At 37.6% G+C, this 19373-nt stretch overlaps 1 protein-coding gene across 1 annotated transcript in view; it reads right to left on the bottom strand.

Annotated features, from left to right (window-relative positions):
* Nucleotides 1–19373, bottom strand: part of PCNX2 (pecanex 2) — a 395633-nt gene that overhangs the window by 111126 nt on the left and 265134 nt on the right. The window contains exons 22-23 of the mRNA XM_072647501.1: nt 15277–15385; nt 8231–8360 (exon numbers count right to left, since the gene is read on the bottom strand). Of these exons, the coding sequence (XP_072503602.1) occupies nt 8231–8360; nt 15277–15385 (239 nt within the window). The remainder of the gene's footprint in view (nt 1–8230; nt 8361–15276; nt 15386–19373) is intronic.

Below are 19373 nucleotides of genomic sequence, written 5' to 3' on the forward strand. Positions count from 1 at the left end.
AATTTAATTTAAAACAGAGTTGCATTGTTATAGCTAGTATTTCTAGAACCTTGCAATAACAGCAATGACAAGAAATATTCTCATTTTCCCCTTAATTGTTCTTATATTGAAAAGGCTTCTTTTTCTTGGTTTTATGTAAATATTATCATATTAAAACATTATAGGCTTTATTCTAATATGGAATATTAACACATGATAAAACACTATAATAAAAAGAAAATTTCTGCTTTTTTTGTTTTATTTTTTTTTTAGACATGTGAGTGATGTATTTTTCCAAAGGATTTTTATGCTACGTAATTTTTATTATTTTTGTTTATGGTAAACTGCATTTATAGTTTTCTCAGAACTGAACCATCCTTGCATTTCTGGTATAAATACAAATTATAAATATATATTATTCTATATTTTTGCATCAATATTAATGATTGGCAATCTGACTTCTATCTTTTTTAAAAATAGCATAAAATTCTATAAAACAGAGATGTAAATGGACCTTTTTAACATGAAAAAATGTCATCTATCTAAAACTAAAAATTAGCATTGTGTGAAATGGATAAACTCTCCAAATAAATATAGGAGTAAAGCAAAGGTGACCCTCTTCCCTACTGTTATTTAACTTAGTTATATAAATGTTAGCAATTAAACTAAGATAAGAGAAATAAATTAAGAGCGTATAGAAGGTAAAGAGGAGAGAATACTCTCCCTATTTGTTGATGATATGATGTCTTATTTAGAAAATCCTAAAAACTCAGAAAAATATTAATTGAAACCATCAATGACTTCAATAAGATAGAAGAATAAATAAAAATCCACAAAAATAAAAATATTATTATAGAGCAAAAGAAAAACAAGGGGAAATAATAGAAAGGGAAGTCTCATTCAAAATAACTGCAAAATAAAATGCATAAATTATCTGCTAGTCATACTACCAGGACATTCTCAAGACCTATATGTATAAGACTACAAAATGTTCCTGGGAAAAAATAAAACATAAGGACATTCAGTGCTCATGGCTGAAATGAATAAGGGTAATAAATATAACATGACCTAAATGACAAGTCTCTGTGCCTTACTCTTTCCTGGAGTCCTATGTGATGTAGCAAAGCTAGAAGTCCAATGGTTTATGGGATTTGCCCCCAAAACCATCCTGGACTAGGGCTCTCCTTGGGGCACCCTCTGCCTACTCCTCTTTTGGATAGGGTCACTGAACCCAAGCCCATCTTCTGATACAATCTTAGGATGGTTGGAAAAAGTAGGGAGTAAGGTCTCCTGGATGGGACCCACATAGTTAGTCTATGATGGGCTGTGTAAAGGAGGAGAGGACCCTAAGCTCTGGCTCTGATTCTGAACTTATGTCATGATCATGTCATGACTTCTTTTGGATCTGGATTTTTTTACTGGAGTTTCTTTTTATTTTCATTTCTTCTCTTCTTCACTTGCCTCTGTTTTCCATTATTCCTAAAGCAGAACTGTGAAAAATTGGAACTTTTCCCATCATCATCTTCACAATCCTGTTGTATTGACCAGAAGAATGATTTTTAGAGTTCTAGGAAGCCCTCTGAAGTGATTTTCTCCTAAGGTGGTTTAAAATTAAGTCATTGTGGATGCCCATTCTTTATTGTTTAGCTTCACAAACTTTATTAATATTTTAGTGAATAAGGCAAAAATTAAAGGATACTCAAGTAGGAAAGGCAGGTGGTGGTGCAGTAGATAGAACGCACAGCCTAGAATCAAGAAGACTCATCTTTCTGAGTTCAAAACTGGCCTCAGACACTTGTTAGCTGTGTGACCTTGGGCAAGTCACTTAGTTCTTTTACCTCAGTCACACAAGCTGGAGAAGAAAATGGCAAGCCTCTCTATTTTTTTTTTTTTGGCTAAGAAAATTCTAGATGAGGTCATGAAGATTCAGAAATTACTGAAAAGACTGAACAAGAAGTAACAAAGACTGCTTTGGTATCAGACATTATTACAGCCTATGTTCAGTACTGTCTTCTGGCAGTGGATGAAGATTTTCAAGATCATAGATTTAAAGCTGGAAGCAACCACAGAAGCCACATAGCAGTGCTTCATTTTACAGATGAGGAAATTGAGGACGAGAGTGATTAAATGACTTACTCAAGGTCATACAGCTAGCAAGTTATAGAAACTGGATGTGAGTCCAGGTCCTCTAATTGCAAACCTATCACTATTTTCATTGTTCCACTGTTTCAGTGGTTAAATATATTGGAATAAAAAAAATTACTCATTCCTTTGATCTTCTCAATGTAATCTTGATATTATCTCAGCTTGGAGGTTTCTTTCCATTTATAATATCATTATAGAAAACTCCCCTTAATATGTTGTCATTGGGACATCATGGATTAATAATGTTTGACATATGATGACAGGAATGAATGCCTGGAACAGCTGCTTTCAAGCAAAGAAACGTTATAAATGACTTGTGTTTTATGTTAACATAAACTTTCCAGGGGGAGGAGCATAAAAACACAGACATCTTAACTTATCTTTGACTTATGGGATAGATAATGGGCACATTGTTAAGTGTCAGAGCTTTCCAAAATGAAGATATATCAACCATGTAAAGAAGAACAGGATTTACATGTGCTATCACAGCCACCATGGCTAATGGGGCTAAAGAAAAATAAGCTTTGGAACTGATCTTCTACTATTGTAGACACATGAGCTACTAATTATCCCTTTGCACTAAGGTTCTATTAAAACTGGCTCATCCAGTTGTTTTTACCTTCCCCAGAATTTCCACTAGCTCTAACAATGGTTCGGAAGTTCTTGTAATCATGGATCGTCAGAATGATTTTTTTTAGATTGCTGAACTCTATCTATGTCTTCTTTCTCACCTTTTCCTAACTGTGTGCCAAACGCTTTCAGTTGCCGTATTGGAATATGCCTCAGAAAGAGGCAGTGTGATACAGTGCAAAGGATACTGGACTTCAGTTATAGAATCAAAGAATCACAGAATATTAGATCTGGGTTCAAAAGCACCTTTGCCATTTACTAGCAAGTCGATGGTCTCTCGAGCTCATTCTCTTAACTGAAACACAGGGATCATACCAACTCCCTACTTTGCCTGTTACAATGATACAAAGAAGTAATACGTATATGAAAAGTATGTTTTAAACTTCACAGTGTTAAACATATAAGATTTTAGGAGATAGTTTGAGAGTACATGATCTCAACCCATTCAAAACATCAAGTTCAGGCAAACTATTTCCCTTGGCTCTGTTTCCTGAAAGAAATGACAAATATCATAGCAGTGGTTCAAGAAAGGAGTCGTATAAATATAAGATAGAGGAGTTATGGACAATAGTTCATGTGAAAAAAATCTGGAAGTTTTATGGGGATGTGCTGGAACCATCTCTTGCTGGTACTCAAGACTGATGGTTAAATTTTTGGTAGGAGTATTTCTACCTTGGAAATCAGCATATGGTACAATGCAGGGCTTGTATTACTATATGGTTGATTATGTAGACCAGAGGTGTCAAACACTCAGCCCAAATATTGCATATGACCCACAACATTCTCAAGTGTGGCCTGAACCAGATTAAAATGTGACTGGAAAATACTTAACAAAATACATAAAAATGTAAGAAAACAATTAATTATATTATATTTTTTCTAAGTTTTCTTATATCATTTTCTAAGTCTATATGGCCTGGCATATGTATAATTTAGTGGCTCCTGTTTTTTAATTGAGTTTGATACCACTCATCTAGATTTTTAAAAACTGATGGAAAGAATGTTAATAATGAAGATTAAACTTTAAAATACGGCATGCATTTTTGGGAGGGCCAACTGTTAAACATTTACTAGCACGGCACTGTTTTAGTGGATCGTATATTTAGTAAAGGACAGCTAGGTGGTGCAGTAGCTAGAGTACTGAGCCTGCAGTCAGGAAAACTTATCTTCTTGAGTTCAAATCTGGCCCCAGACACTTATGAGGTATGACCCTGGTCAAGTCACTTAGCCCTATTCGCTTTACTTTCCTCATCTATAAAATCAGCTAGTGAAGTAAATGGCAAAGGACTCCATGGACTTTGACGAGAAAACCACAAATGTGCTCACAGAGTGGGACACATCTTAAAAGACTGAAGAAATATATCATAAGAGCAAAGAGGACTAATCAATAGCACTAAAGAAACACCAATAAAATAACAGGCTGTGTTAAGAGAGAGGCATGGTGACAAAGAGATTGACTCCTGATCAGATCACATCTGGAGGACTGTTTTAAGGGCAGGCACATATGCAGTGATGGACAATCATGCTACTGAGGAAATTAGAAATCATGACAATTTGAACATCAGTGAATGCTTAAGGATGCTTAGCTAGGAGAATAGAGAAGTTGAGGTACCTTTGAGACTGTCATTTGAACCAGTTTGTCTTACTCAACTTGACTCCCAAGGATAGGCCACCTACAATAGGTTAAAGTTTCTGAGAAGCAGACGGACTTGACAAACAGAAAAGTAATAAAAAAACCAAACAAAATAAAAACAAAACCAAAATTTCTTAACAATTAGAAATGCCCAGAAGTGGAAACAGAGGGGTAATGAGTTTTTGGACTGGAATTCATTAAGAAGAGGGAAGATTGATACTGACTGAGGATATCACAGGAAGGATTCCCATTCAGATCTAGGTTGGAATATATGACCTCTGAGAGCCCTTAGAACTCTGAAATTCTGTGGGAATTTAGAGATAGAAAGGACCTTACAATTTTTTTTCGGTCCAATGCTAAGAAAACTTCAGGTACTGGTTGAAAGTCATATCCATAGCAAGGAGTAGAAAGCCGGGATTCAAACATAGGTCTTTTGAAACAAAATCTTTCTTTGCTTTTTTTTCTCCAGTAACTTAAAAAAATTATGTACTTGACAAATATCAACAAACAAGAAAATTTCCATATGCAAAGCCAAAAAGATTGTTAGAGATGAAATCATGACTCTCTAGTAAGGACAACTTGTTTGTAAAGTACATATTAAATTTGGTATGATAGCAACAGCAATATCCTTTTTGTCTGGGTTCCCTTCTGGACCTCCTTTTGCTTTTTTCTGTGCATTTTGAAAACATTTCATCGATGCTCTTTTCTTTCTTTTTTTCTTTATATGGCACTGCTATCACTACCCCCTTCCCCCACCGTACCCTTCAACTCACCAAAAGTAAATGCAGAATAAAAGCCCCTATAGAGGTAGTATAGCCATGCCACGCAAAGCTACACATTGGCCATGTCTGAAAATATATGCCTCATTCTGAACCTCTAGTCCTTCACCTCTTTGCCAAGAGGTGGGAAGCATGCTTCATCATCATTTTGATGGAGTTGTAATTAGTCTTTACATAGATCAGCGTTCTTAAGCCTTTCCCCTCTTTTACAATATTTCCATCTCATTCACACAGATGGTTATGATTATTAATTGTGTGTTTCCTTCCATCTTATACTCTTTTACCTCTCCTTGCCCTTCTTTATAAAGAAGAAGGAGGTAGTAAAAGAGAAATGTCAGGGATAAGGTTCCACATTCCCCTCTCTCCCTCATGTAATGTTAATTAGATCTTCCTCATCTATTAATAGGCCTCAAGAACCTTTTATTAATTTCCACTGAGGCACTGGGTAAGAGCGTCCTGCAGGGGCTCAGTTTTTGGGAGAAGGTATATGTGCTACATGAAACTCTGGGAAACTGCTAAGGACCTCCCCTGCATTGAAAACCCATATGTTGCTGCTTCTCTCTCTGGTAATTATCTATGTATTGCTTATGTTCAGACAGTTGGAAGCCCTGTCTGGTGATCTTTATTTCTGTTTGTATTTTCTCTGAAGTTCAGGGTACTGACTTTTCCCCCTGAACTAAGTGGATGATATATTGCATGATTAAAGTAGATTGTTGACCTCTCAAAAGTTGCTTTCCTTTTAAAAAAGCAGATCTAAGAACCTGTATAGTATGCCCTCCTGTGTATGTTGGGGTCTTTCATGATTATTCCTGTTTTTTCCAACACATCCTTACTCAGAGGACTCACATCTTTCAGACGTTATGAGAGGATAGGGTTCATTCCATACTGGCTCAGTTACTCCACAAGCTTTTATTAAATTCTTACTATGCGCCAGGAACAAAATTAAGTCCAGGAGATACAAAACAAAAGCAAAAAACATGATCCCTGTCTTCAAGAAGCTCACATTCTAATGAGGAATACAAATGTACAAAAAGATTGTACATTGAAGATATATAAAGAGTCAATGGAAGGTACTCTCAGAAGACAGGAACTCATTGTGGGAGCTCAGGATATCTCTGAACTTTTGGTCAATTACCAAAACTTGCGCAGCCTTCTACCTCCCCTGTGACAACCCCTCTCCAAAGGTTTGTAGGATTCTGGCTGTCTTCTCGTGCACTGGATGGAAATGCTGATTGATGCTCCTCTTTGTCTTCTAGATCATAGCCATGTCTGGTGCCTTTCTAGATATTTGTTAGAGTGTATGTGGGAAAGTTTTGTTCCTCCATGATTTTCCATATCATCATCCTAACCAGAGGTTTTCAGTGCTCTTTTTATAAAAGATATTACATTATTATTATTATTGTTAAATATCAAACATAAAATTCCTGTTGTGCTCCTTATGTTAAGTACAGCATAAGATATTCTCTTCCAAGGTAAATATATCTCCCTCAAAGAGCTCCTGTATTCTGGTGTAGGAAATTTGTACACAGTTATGTGGAGGCCAAGGAGAAGTTATGGACAAATATCTGTGGTATTTAAAAAGTTCTGAGAGACATCATTTCTGGGTCATTTAATCATTTTATTAATAATGGCAGCATTTTAATAAAAGGATGGTCATTTAGCCATCTATCTCTGAGAGCAAAGACAATATGGTAGCAGGGTTGGGACTTATCTCTTCTTTTGGAAGAGGTATTTTCAAAAGGATGGCTCTTTGGGACCCTCTTAGCTTTGGAGTGATTATCAATAGTAACTGTTGCTGTTTCCCTCCCAGTCTGATGCCTTTCTTTATCTTGGCCTCATTAAAGCGGCCATGCCCCTGCTACTTCTTAAACAGGCCTATTCAATGAATGGGTGCTGCCTCACCCTAAGTGAGTACCTGCAAAGACCTTTGCCTAAAGGGCCCAAGGTCTCCCAGTACATCCTGGGTCATCTCCAGTCATTTTGATGAATATCTAGTCACTGGATTCAGATGGCTCTGGAGGAGAAATGAGGCTGGTGACCTGCACAGCCCTCCCTCACTCAAAACAAAGTCAGGTGCCAGTCATGTCATCATTTCTCTGATAGCATGGTCTTCTTCAGCAACGAAGGATGAACACAATTCAAAAGGATGGCAATCAACTCTGATTTGGTTAATGGTTAATGAGACAATGAATATTACAATGAGGGAATGGACCTAACTTTGATTATGTCATCCACTTCTAAGATCCCCCTAACCAATCTATTCAAAGAATTCATGCCCCACCCAAGGCTAAGCATAACACAATGACTGCCCCTCTGGGTGGGGACTAGACTGAGGTCTTGAAATGAAGACTAAGAAAGGGGAAAATCCAAATCTCCCTAATAATCATTTCTCTCATATCCTTTATCTTTTCAGAAGAGATACAAAAAATGTAAATCTACCAAGAAAAAAATATTCTAAATGAACCTCCAGGACAGCTAATGACATAAAAAGCTGACTTCTGAGAACCTTTCCCAGGGCACCTGCCAATATTTAGCAATGAGTTCCTAATTGCTTCAATACTGAAGAAACATTTCAGAATTATGTCTGCATGTCAAAGTCTCATGAATTCCAAAATATTTAGTTACTTTCACAGAATATAGAAGGATTCATCACCCTTATAAAAGAAGTTAAAGGATACCACTGGGCAAAAACACTGACTTTGAAAAAAAAACAACACATCAATGAACAAGTGCTTGGCTAAGTCCCTCATCAGCAAGCATTGCAAAACCAGAAAGACTCCTCAATCATAAAGGGAAAATAGCTATCGTTAGACATTTTTCTTCAGGTATGAGGGGTTGAGCTACCTAGCCCCTGATCAATTCGACAAGTTCACCAATCAAATTGATAAAATTACAGGGCACAGACCTTTGTTTGGAGGTGTCTGAAGGTTACTTCCCCATATAGTAGTTAATGAGTCAGTCAATAAACATTATCAAGCATCTTCTATGTGCCAGGCACAGTGTTAAGCACTAGCAATATAAAAAGAGTCACAAAAATAGCGTAGAATCAATATAAAGGTCTTACTTGTAGTTCTTCTCCCAAAACTTGACAGGTCTGGCATAGGAGGTGATGAAAATGACACTCCCCAGGAATGGACTCAACGGAGTTGAAAAGATGGAAGTAGCAACAGTTTGGAAGAAAAGCATGGCGGAGTCTGAAGATGTCAAGTTAAGGTGAAAAGAAATTATTTCATTACTTTTCTATTAAACTGTCCTTTGAGTAAGTCCTGACCTCCAGGACCTCCTCTTCAAATACCTCTCAGCTCAAAGGAGGAAAGAGAAAAAAGAAAGACAGACATAAACAACTCCTTTTTCTAAATATGCATGTGTATAGGGATATAAAACTTTCAGTAGTACTCTGCTAATTCTCATTTCCCTAACATGCAAGACCAATAATTCTCATAAAAATCCCAAGTCTCACTCTGCTTCTCAGTAAACATTTAGAATCTGAGGACAGAAAAGAAATAAATATCTTATGATCAAGATATCATTAGTTTTACAAAATATTCTCTGATACATTTACTAAAGTACTAAGGAGCATTATAAATAATTAAAAGTAAATTATGCTTTTCAAAATAAATGAACACCATTGTCTTGTGTATCCATATCCTTGTTTAAAAAATAGATTCTTTCCATTAGTATTATTGGTACAATCTTCATTATTTAGTTCATATCAAGTTCCAGTGCCTTAATTCAGAGTCTTAATATAATCATGAGCGTTTTACAGGTCAGGAATTCATGTATTCTAAGTAGTGGTATGGGGCAGCTAGGTGCCACAGTGGATAGTATGCTAGCCTGGAATCAAGACAATTCATCTTCCTGAGTTTAAATCTGGCCTCAGACACTTACCAGTTGTGTGACCCTGGGCATAGCATGTAATCCTGTTTGCCTCAGTTTCTTCATCTGTAAATGAGCTTCAGAAGGACAGAGTAATATCTTTTCCAAATGGGGTCATGAAGAATTGGACATAACTGAAATGTTTGACCCACAAGAAGTAGTTGTAAAGCTGATAAATATTTAACAAACATCTCTCTAGGGGAAAAAAGTATGCATGTCATGATTTTAAGTTAAACATCCCTTATCAAAATTTTCTTTATCACTCTCTTTTAAGTATAGATAATCTACAAAACTATACAAATCAAGCTCTAATTTGTGACATTTTTAGATTTCCAAGGTGTAAATGCTCACACTGAAAATTTAGCAATCCACTCTCACAAGACTGTAAGAGATGGCTCCAGAACACCTCTGACTCTCAGTCACAACGTTCAATCTGCTTTGTTCATTTCAGCACTAAGGTTCTTCACGGTTACTAGTTTATTTTTGTTATCCAGAGATGTTCAATCAGGAACTTGAAAAGAGAAGAACTTTACCAGAGCCACTGAGATCTCTAACGTGCCCAGAAGCAGCTTTGGAGAAAGGAAGTCCTGAGTTCAAATTTTATCTCTAATAAATTTTATCACTTACTGTGTGACAGTGGGAAAATCATTTAACCTCTCCAGGTTCTGGGATTTCCCCATAGCAACGAAACTATAGCTTTGAGGGTACTAGAGGAAGAGCCAGAAATAAAGTTCTTATTTCTTGGGCCCCATTTTTATCTCAGCTTGAACTGACGTTCTCACTACCCTCACTATGGGTTTAGTCTTGTACCCCTTCGACCAGTCACTGTCATGGTGGCAGATATAGTGCTAGAAAGATTAAAAGGTGAGAGGGATGCTGAGTGGGACAGAAGGCAGTAATTGTCTCAAGGAGCAGATGTCCCAGAGAATGCCAAATTACTTAAATTCATATAAATCCAACATGATCACCTATCCTCTTGGCCAATTAGAGTGCATAGGATTCTGTGGTGCAATCTAGACTGAATTTCTGGAAGTAAAAGGCTGCCATATTCTCTCTTCAAACAGACTCAGATTTCAGGGTCTTTTAATGCACTTCCCCAGATTTCACTGAAATAGGATACATGGCCACAGGATGCTTCATCTGTCTCTGGCACCATCTGGAAAACAAGATATGAGCATGCTACCACCACCACTACCACTAGGCAGCAGGCATTGAATCTTTCCCCATATGCTCTAGGTTCCATTTAGGCAACAGAGTTTGCTCTCTCCTTTCCTTCCTTCCTTCCTTCCTTCCTTCCTTCCTTCCTTCCTTCCTTCCTTCCTTCCTTCCTTCCTTCCTTCCTTCCTTCCTTCCTTCCTGCTCTCCTTCTTCCTTCCTTCTATCTCTCCTTCTCTTCCTCCTTTCTTTCTTCTTTTCTTCCTTCCTTCCCTCCTTTCCCTCCTCTCCTTCTGTCCACATAAGGAATCATACCTTTACCTGTGGGAACTCTGCCCAAAGGAATATGAATTTTGATCACTGAAACCTAGCAAAATATCTTGGGGTTTACAGGCTAGATTGTTTTCTTAAGGGCCATGCTTCAAGCCCAATTTACTCTGGCTCTCATTTGTTGGCCAACAATAGGTCCCAGACCAAGCCCAGTGGGTTATTTTTGAGCCCTGTTGACTCAGAGTGAATATAAGTAGCAATTGTTGCTGTTTTTGCCAGAATCCCTGATATTCCCCTCCCAGATTGATTTTTTTTTTTGACTAGGTAAAAGAGGCCATTCTTTGCCTCATTTCTTACCTAGCCTTAATCACTGAATAGGATTTGCCTCAGTAAAACTGAGAACTGGGAAAGATCTTAGCTTTAAAAGGCCAAATCCTCCCACAGCATCCTGGGTTATCTACAGTCCACCTGATCTTTCTACTGGACCCAGATGGCTCTGGAAGACAAAGTGAGGCTGGTGACTTTTTACATCCCTCCCTCACTTAAATCCAATTCACTTGTAAGTCATGATATCTCCTTCCTGATGTCATAGTCCTCTTCAAGAACAAAGGACAAATATAACAGCAATGTAAATATAGACCTGAGGGCCATCTCATCCTTTACTTTTCTCCTGATTTGGCTGTTCATTTTAATTATTCCAAATGGATGAATATTTATCCTATTTTTGAACATCTCTGGATAATCAAATTCCACAATTTCTCTTGATAATCATATTCTAGTGCTGAATCACTTTATGATTAGGAAGTTTTCTTCTATATTTTCTTCTAAATACCTTATAGCATTATTTAAATCTATTTTTCTCCTTGATGGGTAATAATCTTAATGTTTTCTACAATCTCCTTTCATACTATTCTAGGCAGTTATGAGGTCACTCCTCAAATTTCTCTTCATCTGCTCTGTCTTTCAAGATGTGGAAAAGCTGAGGATCTCAGAGCTACTTCTCCAAAGAAGCACCTAATCTATTATGGCTCTTATCTGGGACAGGGGGGTTGTGGAGTACAGGGAAGGAATAACAGAGAAAAGAGGGTAGAGTTCAAGTATAATGGTGATGGATAGGACAAGGGAAAAGCTAGACCAAAGCATGTAGGGACTGGATGCAGTGTCATATAAAACAGCATAGCTTAACCTTCAGTCAAAAGCCCCCCAGCGTGTAGAATGTAGAATTAAATGTGCTTGTTCCCTCATTTAGAGATGCTAGCTTATGTTTTTATAAGTGTCATGTAATTAATGATCTAGGAATTAAGTCTCAGAAGTGAAAAGAAGGCAATACTAGCCTATTAATGAAGTAATAAAATTCAGCATGGTAATGAAAAAAAATAAAACTTAGGTCACATGCACACAGAAAACTTAACAGAATATATATGTCATTTTTTAGTTTTAGTGTTCAAAAAAGGTTGAACTCATAGTACAGCTTCTTGGATAAGACTCTTACTTTGCCTATGAGGGAATAATAAAGAAATACAAAATTCTCTGTATATTTAAAGAACATAATAAGGCCTCCCATAGTGTATCTAGGAAATGAGAATTCTTTCAAAGGGATGTAGGCTCTTCAAGACACCTTTTAGTTTGTCTGGGTAAGAGGTTAAGTTTATAGATATGGATACCTTTGAAAAACTGCAGGTTCAAGTGATAGACATTTAAAATTGAACTGGTGTGGCGAACCAGTTAGGGAGAAAAAGAAAAATCACTGTAATAGAACAGGCTTTCATTAGAAACCCCAGCCTCACATTCAAAGCAGTAAGGTGCCTCTCAGTATAAACATTTAACAGAGATAACCCTGCAAGTTCCTACAGTTATTAAAAGAGTTTTTGTGTGGTGCCTCCACACATTCAAAGGCTGAGCATGTTCATCTCCCTTTGCAGGTTCAAAGTTCAGGAGTTGATGGAGAGAGACAGTGTATTAATGGGGGACACAGACTTTTATAAACAGTACACTAATGGCCCGAGAGTCCTTGTTCAGTCTATTGTTCCCCAAATTGAAGAAATGAGTCCCTTCTCTTTGGCAAGATCATGTCCCCAGTCTCCCTAGAGAGAGTGATGAAATGACCAGCATTTCAAAAACAGTCACTATCTGTAGATGACATTTGGGAATCCAACAGCTTATATCTGGTTAGCTCAACATAACATAAAAATTCTTGCTATGTGAAATACAGTGGTAGCCTCCAGGGAGCAAGTTTCTACCCTGACCCAGGCTTGGGCAGGGGGCCCTCTGTGGTTAATTTGTGGGAGTAACATGAGAGAGGATTTTCTACAGGCTGAAGTTCAAGTACCATACTCAGAATTTGCACAGTAAATCCTAAAGCATGACATTTTAATAGGGTAGAGGAAACAGATGTCGCTAATTGGTCATTGTATTTTTAGAGGACAAAGCATAGGGATGGAATGAGTGTTTTAAAATAGAATTACCAAATGCCTAATAAAACGTACATCTTTGATGTATTCAATTACTTGCTCTCCATAAGCACAAAAGACCTTGGGCTTAAATGCATGCTGTGTGCATTCCAGTAGAGGGTTATTTGTGGGTTTTTTTTTTTTATTGAAGGGGGAGAATTAAATGCAAAACTTTATACTAATGTGCTTATGGTCCAAAACTGAACATGGAGGCTGTCAGGTAATTCAAAATTAAGGTTCCCAGAATGGCCATCAATTTAGCTGTCTAGCTACATCCAGTAATTAGTATTACTGAACTCACTTAGAATGTCTTGACATCAATAGAAAAGGTTGTATATGTACAAGAGGCCAAAATTATGGGGAAAGTGGGAGCCATAACTTTGAGTTTTAAATTCACAGTGCAAATTTCCTACCATAAATATGCATTAATGTCATGATTTGCATTTAATAAACACACTTTAAATTCGAGATACTGAACCTCATACGCACTTGAGATATAGCTCTATAAATCACCTCATTTGCTCACCTTTCTATCTTCCCTTGGAAGGGATCTGCTTAGGGAAATTAAAACTCTTTGAAAGGTACAAAATGACTGCACTAGGAGGGAAGATAAAGAATCTACATGTTTGCAATTTCTTTTTTCCCCCCTTTGTCAGCTTTTTCTGCCAAATAACCTTGAAAAAGTTTTTTGTTTTTTTTTTTTAAATATCAATGGAAATCTAAAAATAGGCCCATGAAACAATACATATTGTGAGACTGGCTCCTGTTATGCTTTGTGTTACAAATGACATCGCAGGAAAGCATTTTCCTCCAAATGATGACTTCCTGGAATATATTATCACTTAGTGATTACCCAGAGTATGCTTCTATCAGTGAGTACAAAGTTCAGATCATGTAGCCTTCTTTACTCTGAACACTCACAGAGGGCTCATTAAAATGGCTGGCAGAGTACTGTGTAGCACCTTGATTCATTAAGAATGCTATCAAATTGAACCAAGAGCGCAGATGTGTGAACAGTGTTGTCCAAAAGAATATATTAACTGGGAGAAAAAGATCTTAGAGAGAAAACAAGTTTCAGAGCAAACTCCAGTACATCTTTCATTTGATTAAAGAGGACCCAGTTAATCTAAATCAAAGGAGGTAATTTAGAAATGGAGACAACTCAAATATTTAAGGGGAAAAAAAGCTAAAATTACTAGAAGATTGTAGATATTGAGGGGAAAGTTACATAATCTATCAGCATTAGCCCGCTTATTTTATAGAAGAGATAACTGAAGGGCCCAGAGATGTTATGTGAGTTGCCCAGAGTGAGTAGCTGAGCTAAGATTTGAACCTGGGTCATCAGACTCCAAATCCACAGCCTTTTCCACTGGACCATTCTAGAAGGACTACGCAAGAACTAATAGAGTAGGAAAATTTAATGAAATCAAATAGTAATTGGTTAGAGATGTATGATAAAACAAAAAGATGCTCATTTTAGTCTTAAAATAATTGAATAAACATTGCTCCTGGTTTCATTGACATAGGGAACTCCTGGTGTGGAAATTTCTTCTGCCAATGAAGATTAACGACTTTGAAATTTACAGTCTCAGCTATCTAGGGCACTGAGATATTAAGTGACTTTACCATAGATTAGCTAATCATTGTCAGTGACAGCTGGCCTTGAACATACATCTTCATTCCTCCAAGACTAGCCTTCTGTACTATGCCTCTCACTTTCTCTGATGCTGTTCTATGATGCAATATTGAAGAACCTATGACAATATTTTTCTTTTTTTCTCCAAATGTTTTTAAAATGTTTAAAATTTTTTAAGATTCAATTTTTAAAAGTTTTGAGTTCCATATGCTCTCACTTCCTTCAGTCCCTCCCTCACCCATTGAGAAGGAAAGCAATATAATACCTATTATACATAGGAAGTCATGCAAACTAAATTTCCATCTTAACCATGTATATCAGTATTTTTCAAGTCTGCCCCCAAGTATTAATAAAAATGGTCTTCCTTATATTACTTAATGTGTCTGAACTAAGATAATTGGGCCAGGAATAAAATGCCAAAAGCACCGATTTCAACTTATAGACTAAGACATCTCAACGCAGCTCCTGAGTATGTGAAATGAAAATACTGCGGTAGGACGGAGGGAAGAGAATACCTCCTAAGCAAGCATTAAGAATGTCGAGGGGTTTGAAACTAAGTAACACCTTTAAACCCAAGCAATCTGTCAAGGATCCACTGTGTCCCCCCAATGTCCTCATGAAAAGCGTCCTCAGATCCTTCACTACTTTCTTCATGGATGGAGTTTGTTTAGAGTGGTACCCTTTTGATTCCATTGGGGAGGATAGCAGAAGCAAAAAGGATACGAGGTATTGCAAAGAGCTGAGCAAACACATGAAAGGATGAGCCCCAAGCAAGCTGCCAGGGAGCCACATAGGTCATGACAAACTGTAGCTTGTGAAGTAGGTCTTCAAGCTGAAAGCAAAGGAAGAAAAAGAAGTCCATCAATACCGATAACAAGACAATCAAAAAGTGATTGGTAAGGAAGATTACTATAATTTCAAATAAGTCATTCCATCAATTACAATTATTAAGCACCTACTGTATGCCAGGCATATAGATAACAGGGCAGCTAGGTGGGCCCAGAGTCAGGAAGACCTGAGTTCAAATCCAGCCTCAGACACTAGCTGTGTGACCCTCAGCAAATCACTTAGCCTTGTTTGCCTCAGTTTCCTCATCTGTAAAATGAGCTGGAGAAGGAAATGGCAAACCACTCCAGCATCTTTGCCAAGAAGACCCCCAAATGAGGTCATGCTTTTAGTCACAGACATAAGTGAAAATCACTGAAATATGCCAGGCATTGTGGAGGCACTGGAGATGCAAAAGCAAAAGTCGTCCCTACCCTCAATGAGTTTAAGACAACATCTACCTTGTATTTAGATACTTTGTGAGTATATATGTATTTTAACTGCATTTAGTGCATTATATTTAACTATACTTTAGTTATAATTTTGAAACTATTGATGTTTTATAAGGGTAGCTAGATGGCATAGTGGATAGAGTGCCAGGCCTAGAATCAGGGAGAGCGAATTCAAATCCAGCCTCAGACACTTACTAGCTGTGTGACTGGGCAAGTCACTTCACCCTGTTTGTCTCAGTTTCCTCATCTGTAAAATGAGCTGGAGAAGGAAATGGAAACCACTCTAGTATCTTTGCAAGAAAAACTTAAATGGGGTCACAAAGAGTGGGACATAACAACTATGCTTTCTAAGTACCCACCTCCTTGGTTAGAATGTAAGTTCATCCTGATCCTGTACTTGTAGCCCTACCCCAGTACCTGCCATATAGTTAAATGTTTACTAAATACTTCTTGATACACGTATAGATGATACAAAATAGGTATAAGGTGAAGGGGGCACAAGAAGATATTAATAACAGGGGGGATCAGGAAAGGCCTCATGTGGGAGATGGCCCGTTATCTGAGCCATCTCAGCTCAATCCTAGGGATTGTGGGAGACGCAGAAGAGGAACAAGAATGAACAATTCATTGTTAGTAAGGTGTAGTTATCTCCCTCCCTGCTGGGTCTTACCTCCCTTCTTCCTTTTTTCTTTTTCATGCACTTGATTTGATTATTTAATGATAGTTTGAAATAGGATAATAGACTGATCAGGATCACCTCCATGTCATATAGGACTTGTTCCCATGCTTGCTGCAAGGCTCAGCTCTACTAGAGGTATGGGGCAGGGCAGGAGGAGCAATCACAGCTGGTGAACAGACGTTTCTGGAGGCAGAACTTCCTCCTTTCAAATGAAGCCTTTTAGAGCTAAATCCATACGCAACTTAACCATCACAGAAGCTGTTGAGATTTCTGTGTGTTAATTTACTTTCATAACTTCAGCTGCTCTTGCCAAGGAAACCAAAACCCAAACCACTGAGTCACGAATTGCAAAGTATTTTAGAAAACCAGGGTAGAACATGGGAAGTGTGATATTTGCTGGGCAAGCCAACACAAAGCAAAAAAAAAAAAAAACCAAAAACAAAAACAGGTGAGAGAGAGAAAGAGGAGAGATGGGGCCACAAATGGATAACCTTGCAGAGAATCTGACTGAATCCCTACCAGATGCTCAGCAATACAGGCTGGAACATTTATTATGAAGTCTGTCACTGGAGAGTAACAGAGCCCTGGTTGTCGAAACCTGCTTTGTGGTAATGGGGTCAATACAGAATGGGAAATTATATTCTTGTCACTTCTGGCTACAGTCAGAAGCTTCCCAGGCTCTGTTCATCAATAATGGGGAAGGCAAGTGATAGGTTGTGTTTTAATATCCAGACATGCTGCTATATGAGAAAACAAAATACTACTTATGAAAAAAACTTGAAAACTTCATTTGGTTCTGCTGCATACCACAGTAAACTTTCAGAGAAATCCCAGTGCCCATAGGCTGTGCATAGAATGTTGGCTGGATAGCTCCCCTGCCCTAGATATTTGTTAACAATGAAAATACCTCAGGCATTGGGAAATAGGATGAAGAAATATTCAAAAAATAAGTGAAGAAACAAAGGGTATCAATGAAAATTTTAAAATACATAGAAAGATAAGAAAATTTGGAAGGCAAAATAAGGCAAACAGGGCAATCACTGGGTTAATTTAAATATATACCTTTAAAAACTATGTAAAAGATATGCACAGTTTTGCATATAAGTTCTCTTTTTCTGTTTTTCATTGAGTATTGAAATACTCATATTTGTTGGAGTTTGTTAAATTTATAAGAAAAAAAGAAAAGAAAAGTTTCAGGAAGAGGAATGATCCCCCTCTTGTTTGAAAGACCAACACTGCGATTTGGGGACTCTAGCACCTCTTAGGGAAGGCAGATGGGATAAGGGTTTAAGGATTCACTTGACGTCTTCCTGGTATCTTATTTTACATTGGCTAAAAATCCCTTTCCTTCAAGGTTCACATGATGTATACCTGTCCTTTCCATTTTACACCTAGTGATTAAGTGATTTATGTAAGACTATGCATTCAAACGTGGAAAATTCTGGATACAGAACCCAGATTCACAGGCTCTAAAGCCTTTGGGGTGGCACAGCAGTCATTATAAATGTCATTCAAGTATTTGTAAGGCTGTCATGTGGTTGAAGCTTTGGAATCATTTTAGTTAGCCCCAGAAGACAGGCCTAGCAACAATGGGTATAAGCAGATAAGCAGCAGATTTTGACTTTATAAGATTTGTAGTCCAGAGGGACAAGAATTGGTTCTCAGCTCTCAGAGAGATTTGGGTCCATTATAGGTCCAAAGGTGGGCTTGAGTCATGTCGAAAAGTTCTTTTTTTTGTTTTGAAGGTAATCAGGATTAAGTGACTTGCCCAGGGTCACACAGCTAGTAAGTGAGAGAATGTCCAGAAATTCTTAAAGAAATACATACCATCATGAAAGGCAGACTGAGACGCAAGGGATGGGAAAGTAAATTTGGGCAGCAGTGGCAATCCTTACTTAGAAATTAATGAGCCAAACTAGAAAAAATTGGTGGCACAGGGGCAAAAACTAAAAGAAGTGAAAAGGAAAAAATGAAAGGAGGTCTGAACTGTAAAATAGAAGGGAGAGATCACAATGGACCATAGGGCCTTACAAGCAGCTTGGAACAGATGACTTGGATGGGAGCTATTGTTTTTATTGATCTCTTCAAAAACTGAGCAAAGTTCTCCCCCAAAGGTCTGATGTTTTCTCAGCTTTCCCTCTATTTGCCTGTTAAATAACAGACATTGTAACATACACAGCTTGCTTCTTTTATCTAAACATTTCCTGTACCTTCAGTTTGCCTCAAATAAAAATCACATCAATTAACTAGAAATTTACAAAATAGAATTAGGTCAGTGATTTGAACCTTTGTCTAAATGTTTAGGATTTTCCTACCTGGGGGCTATAAGCTATTGTACTAATAACTTTCCATGTAGTATAAAGTTCATAAACTAGCCAAGAAAGGGACCTCATGGGCCTGAGGATCATTATATTGCTTACAGGCTAAGGGTCAGCTAAATTTTGTAACGAGGTGTGCTTAATTTCATCTCATTACTGATAGGAGAAAAGAAAGGGAGGGAAGGTCTAGAAGACAGGGCAGATGAAGTCTGGGTATGATAGTGTTCTGCCCCTTTTAGAGGGCAGAATGGAGCTTAAAAAGGTCCAATAAGTGACTCCAGTAGTATCACCCACTAGCATTATAACTAGAGCTATCCCAGACTAGAATGTTTGATGAGATAGTAAGGGGTCCCCTCGTTAGCAGTCTTTAAGTAAAAGTAATGTTTAAAGACCAGATAGAAGCGATTCCTATACAGACATGGACTGATTCTTTCCAACTCCTAGATTCCATGATTCTATAAAACTCTCTGCCATTCCAATGCTACGTTTATTAAGCAAATAAGATCCTTTAAATACGTTATTCACTTCCCCACCATCATTCATCAG

The sequence above is a fragment of the Notamacropus eugenii genome, chromosome 2 (genome assembly GCF_028372415.1).
Source record: "Notamacropus eugenii isolate mMacEug1 chromosome 2, mMacEug1.pri_v2, whole genome shotgun sequence".
NCBI classification, from domain to species: domain Eukaryota; kingdom Metazoa; phylum Chordata; class Mammalia; order Diprotodontia; family Macropodidae; genus Notamacropus; species Notamacropus eugenii.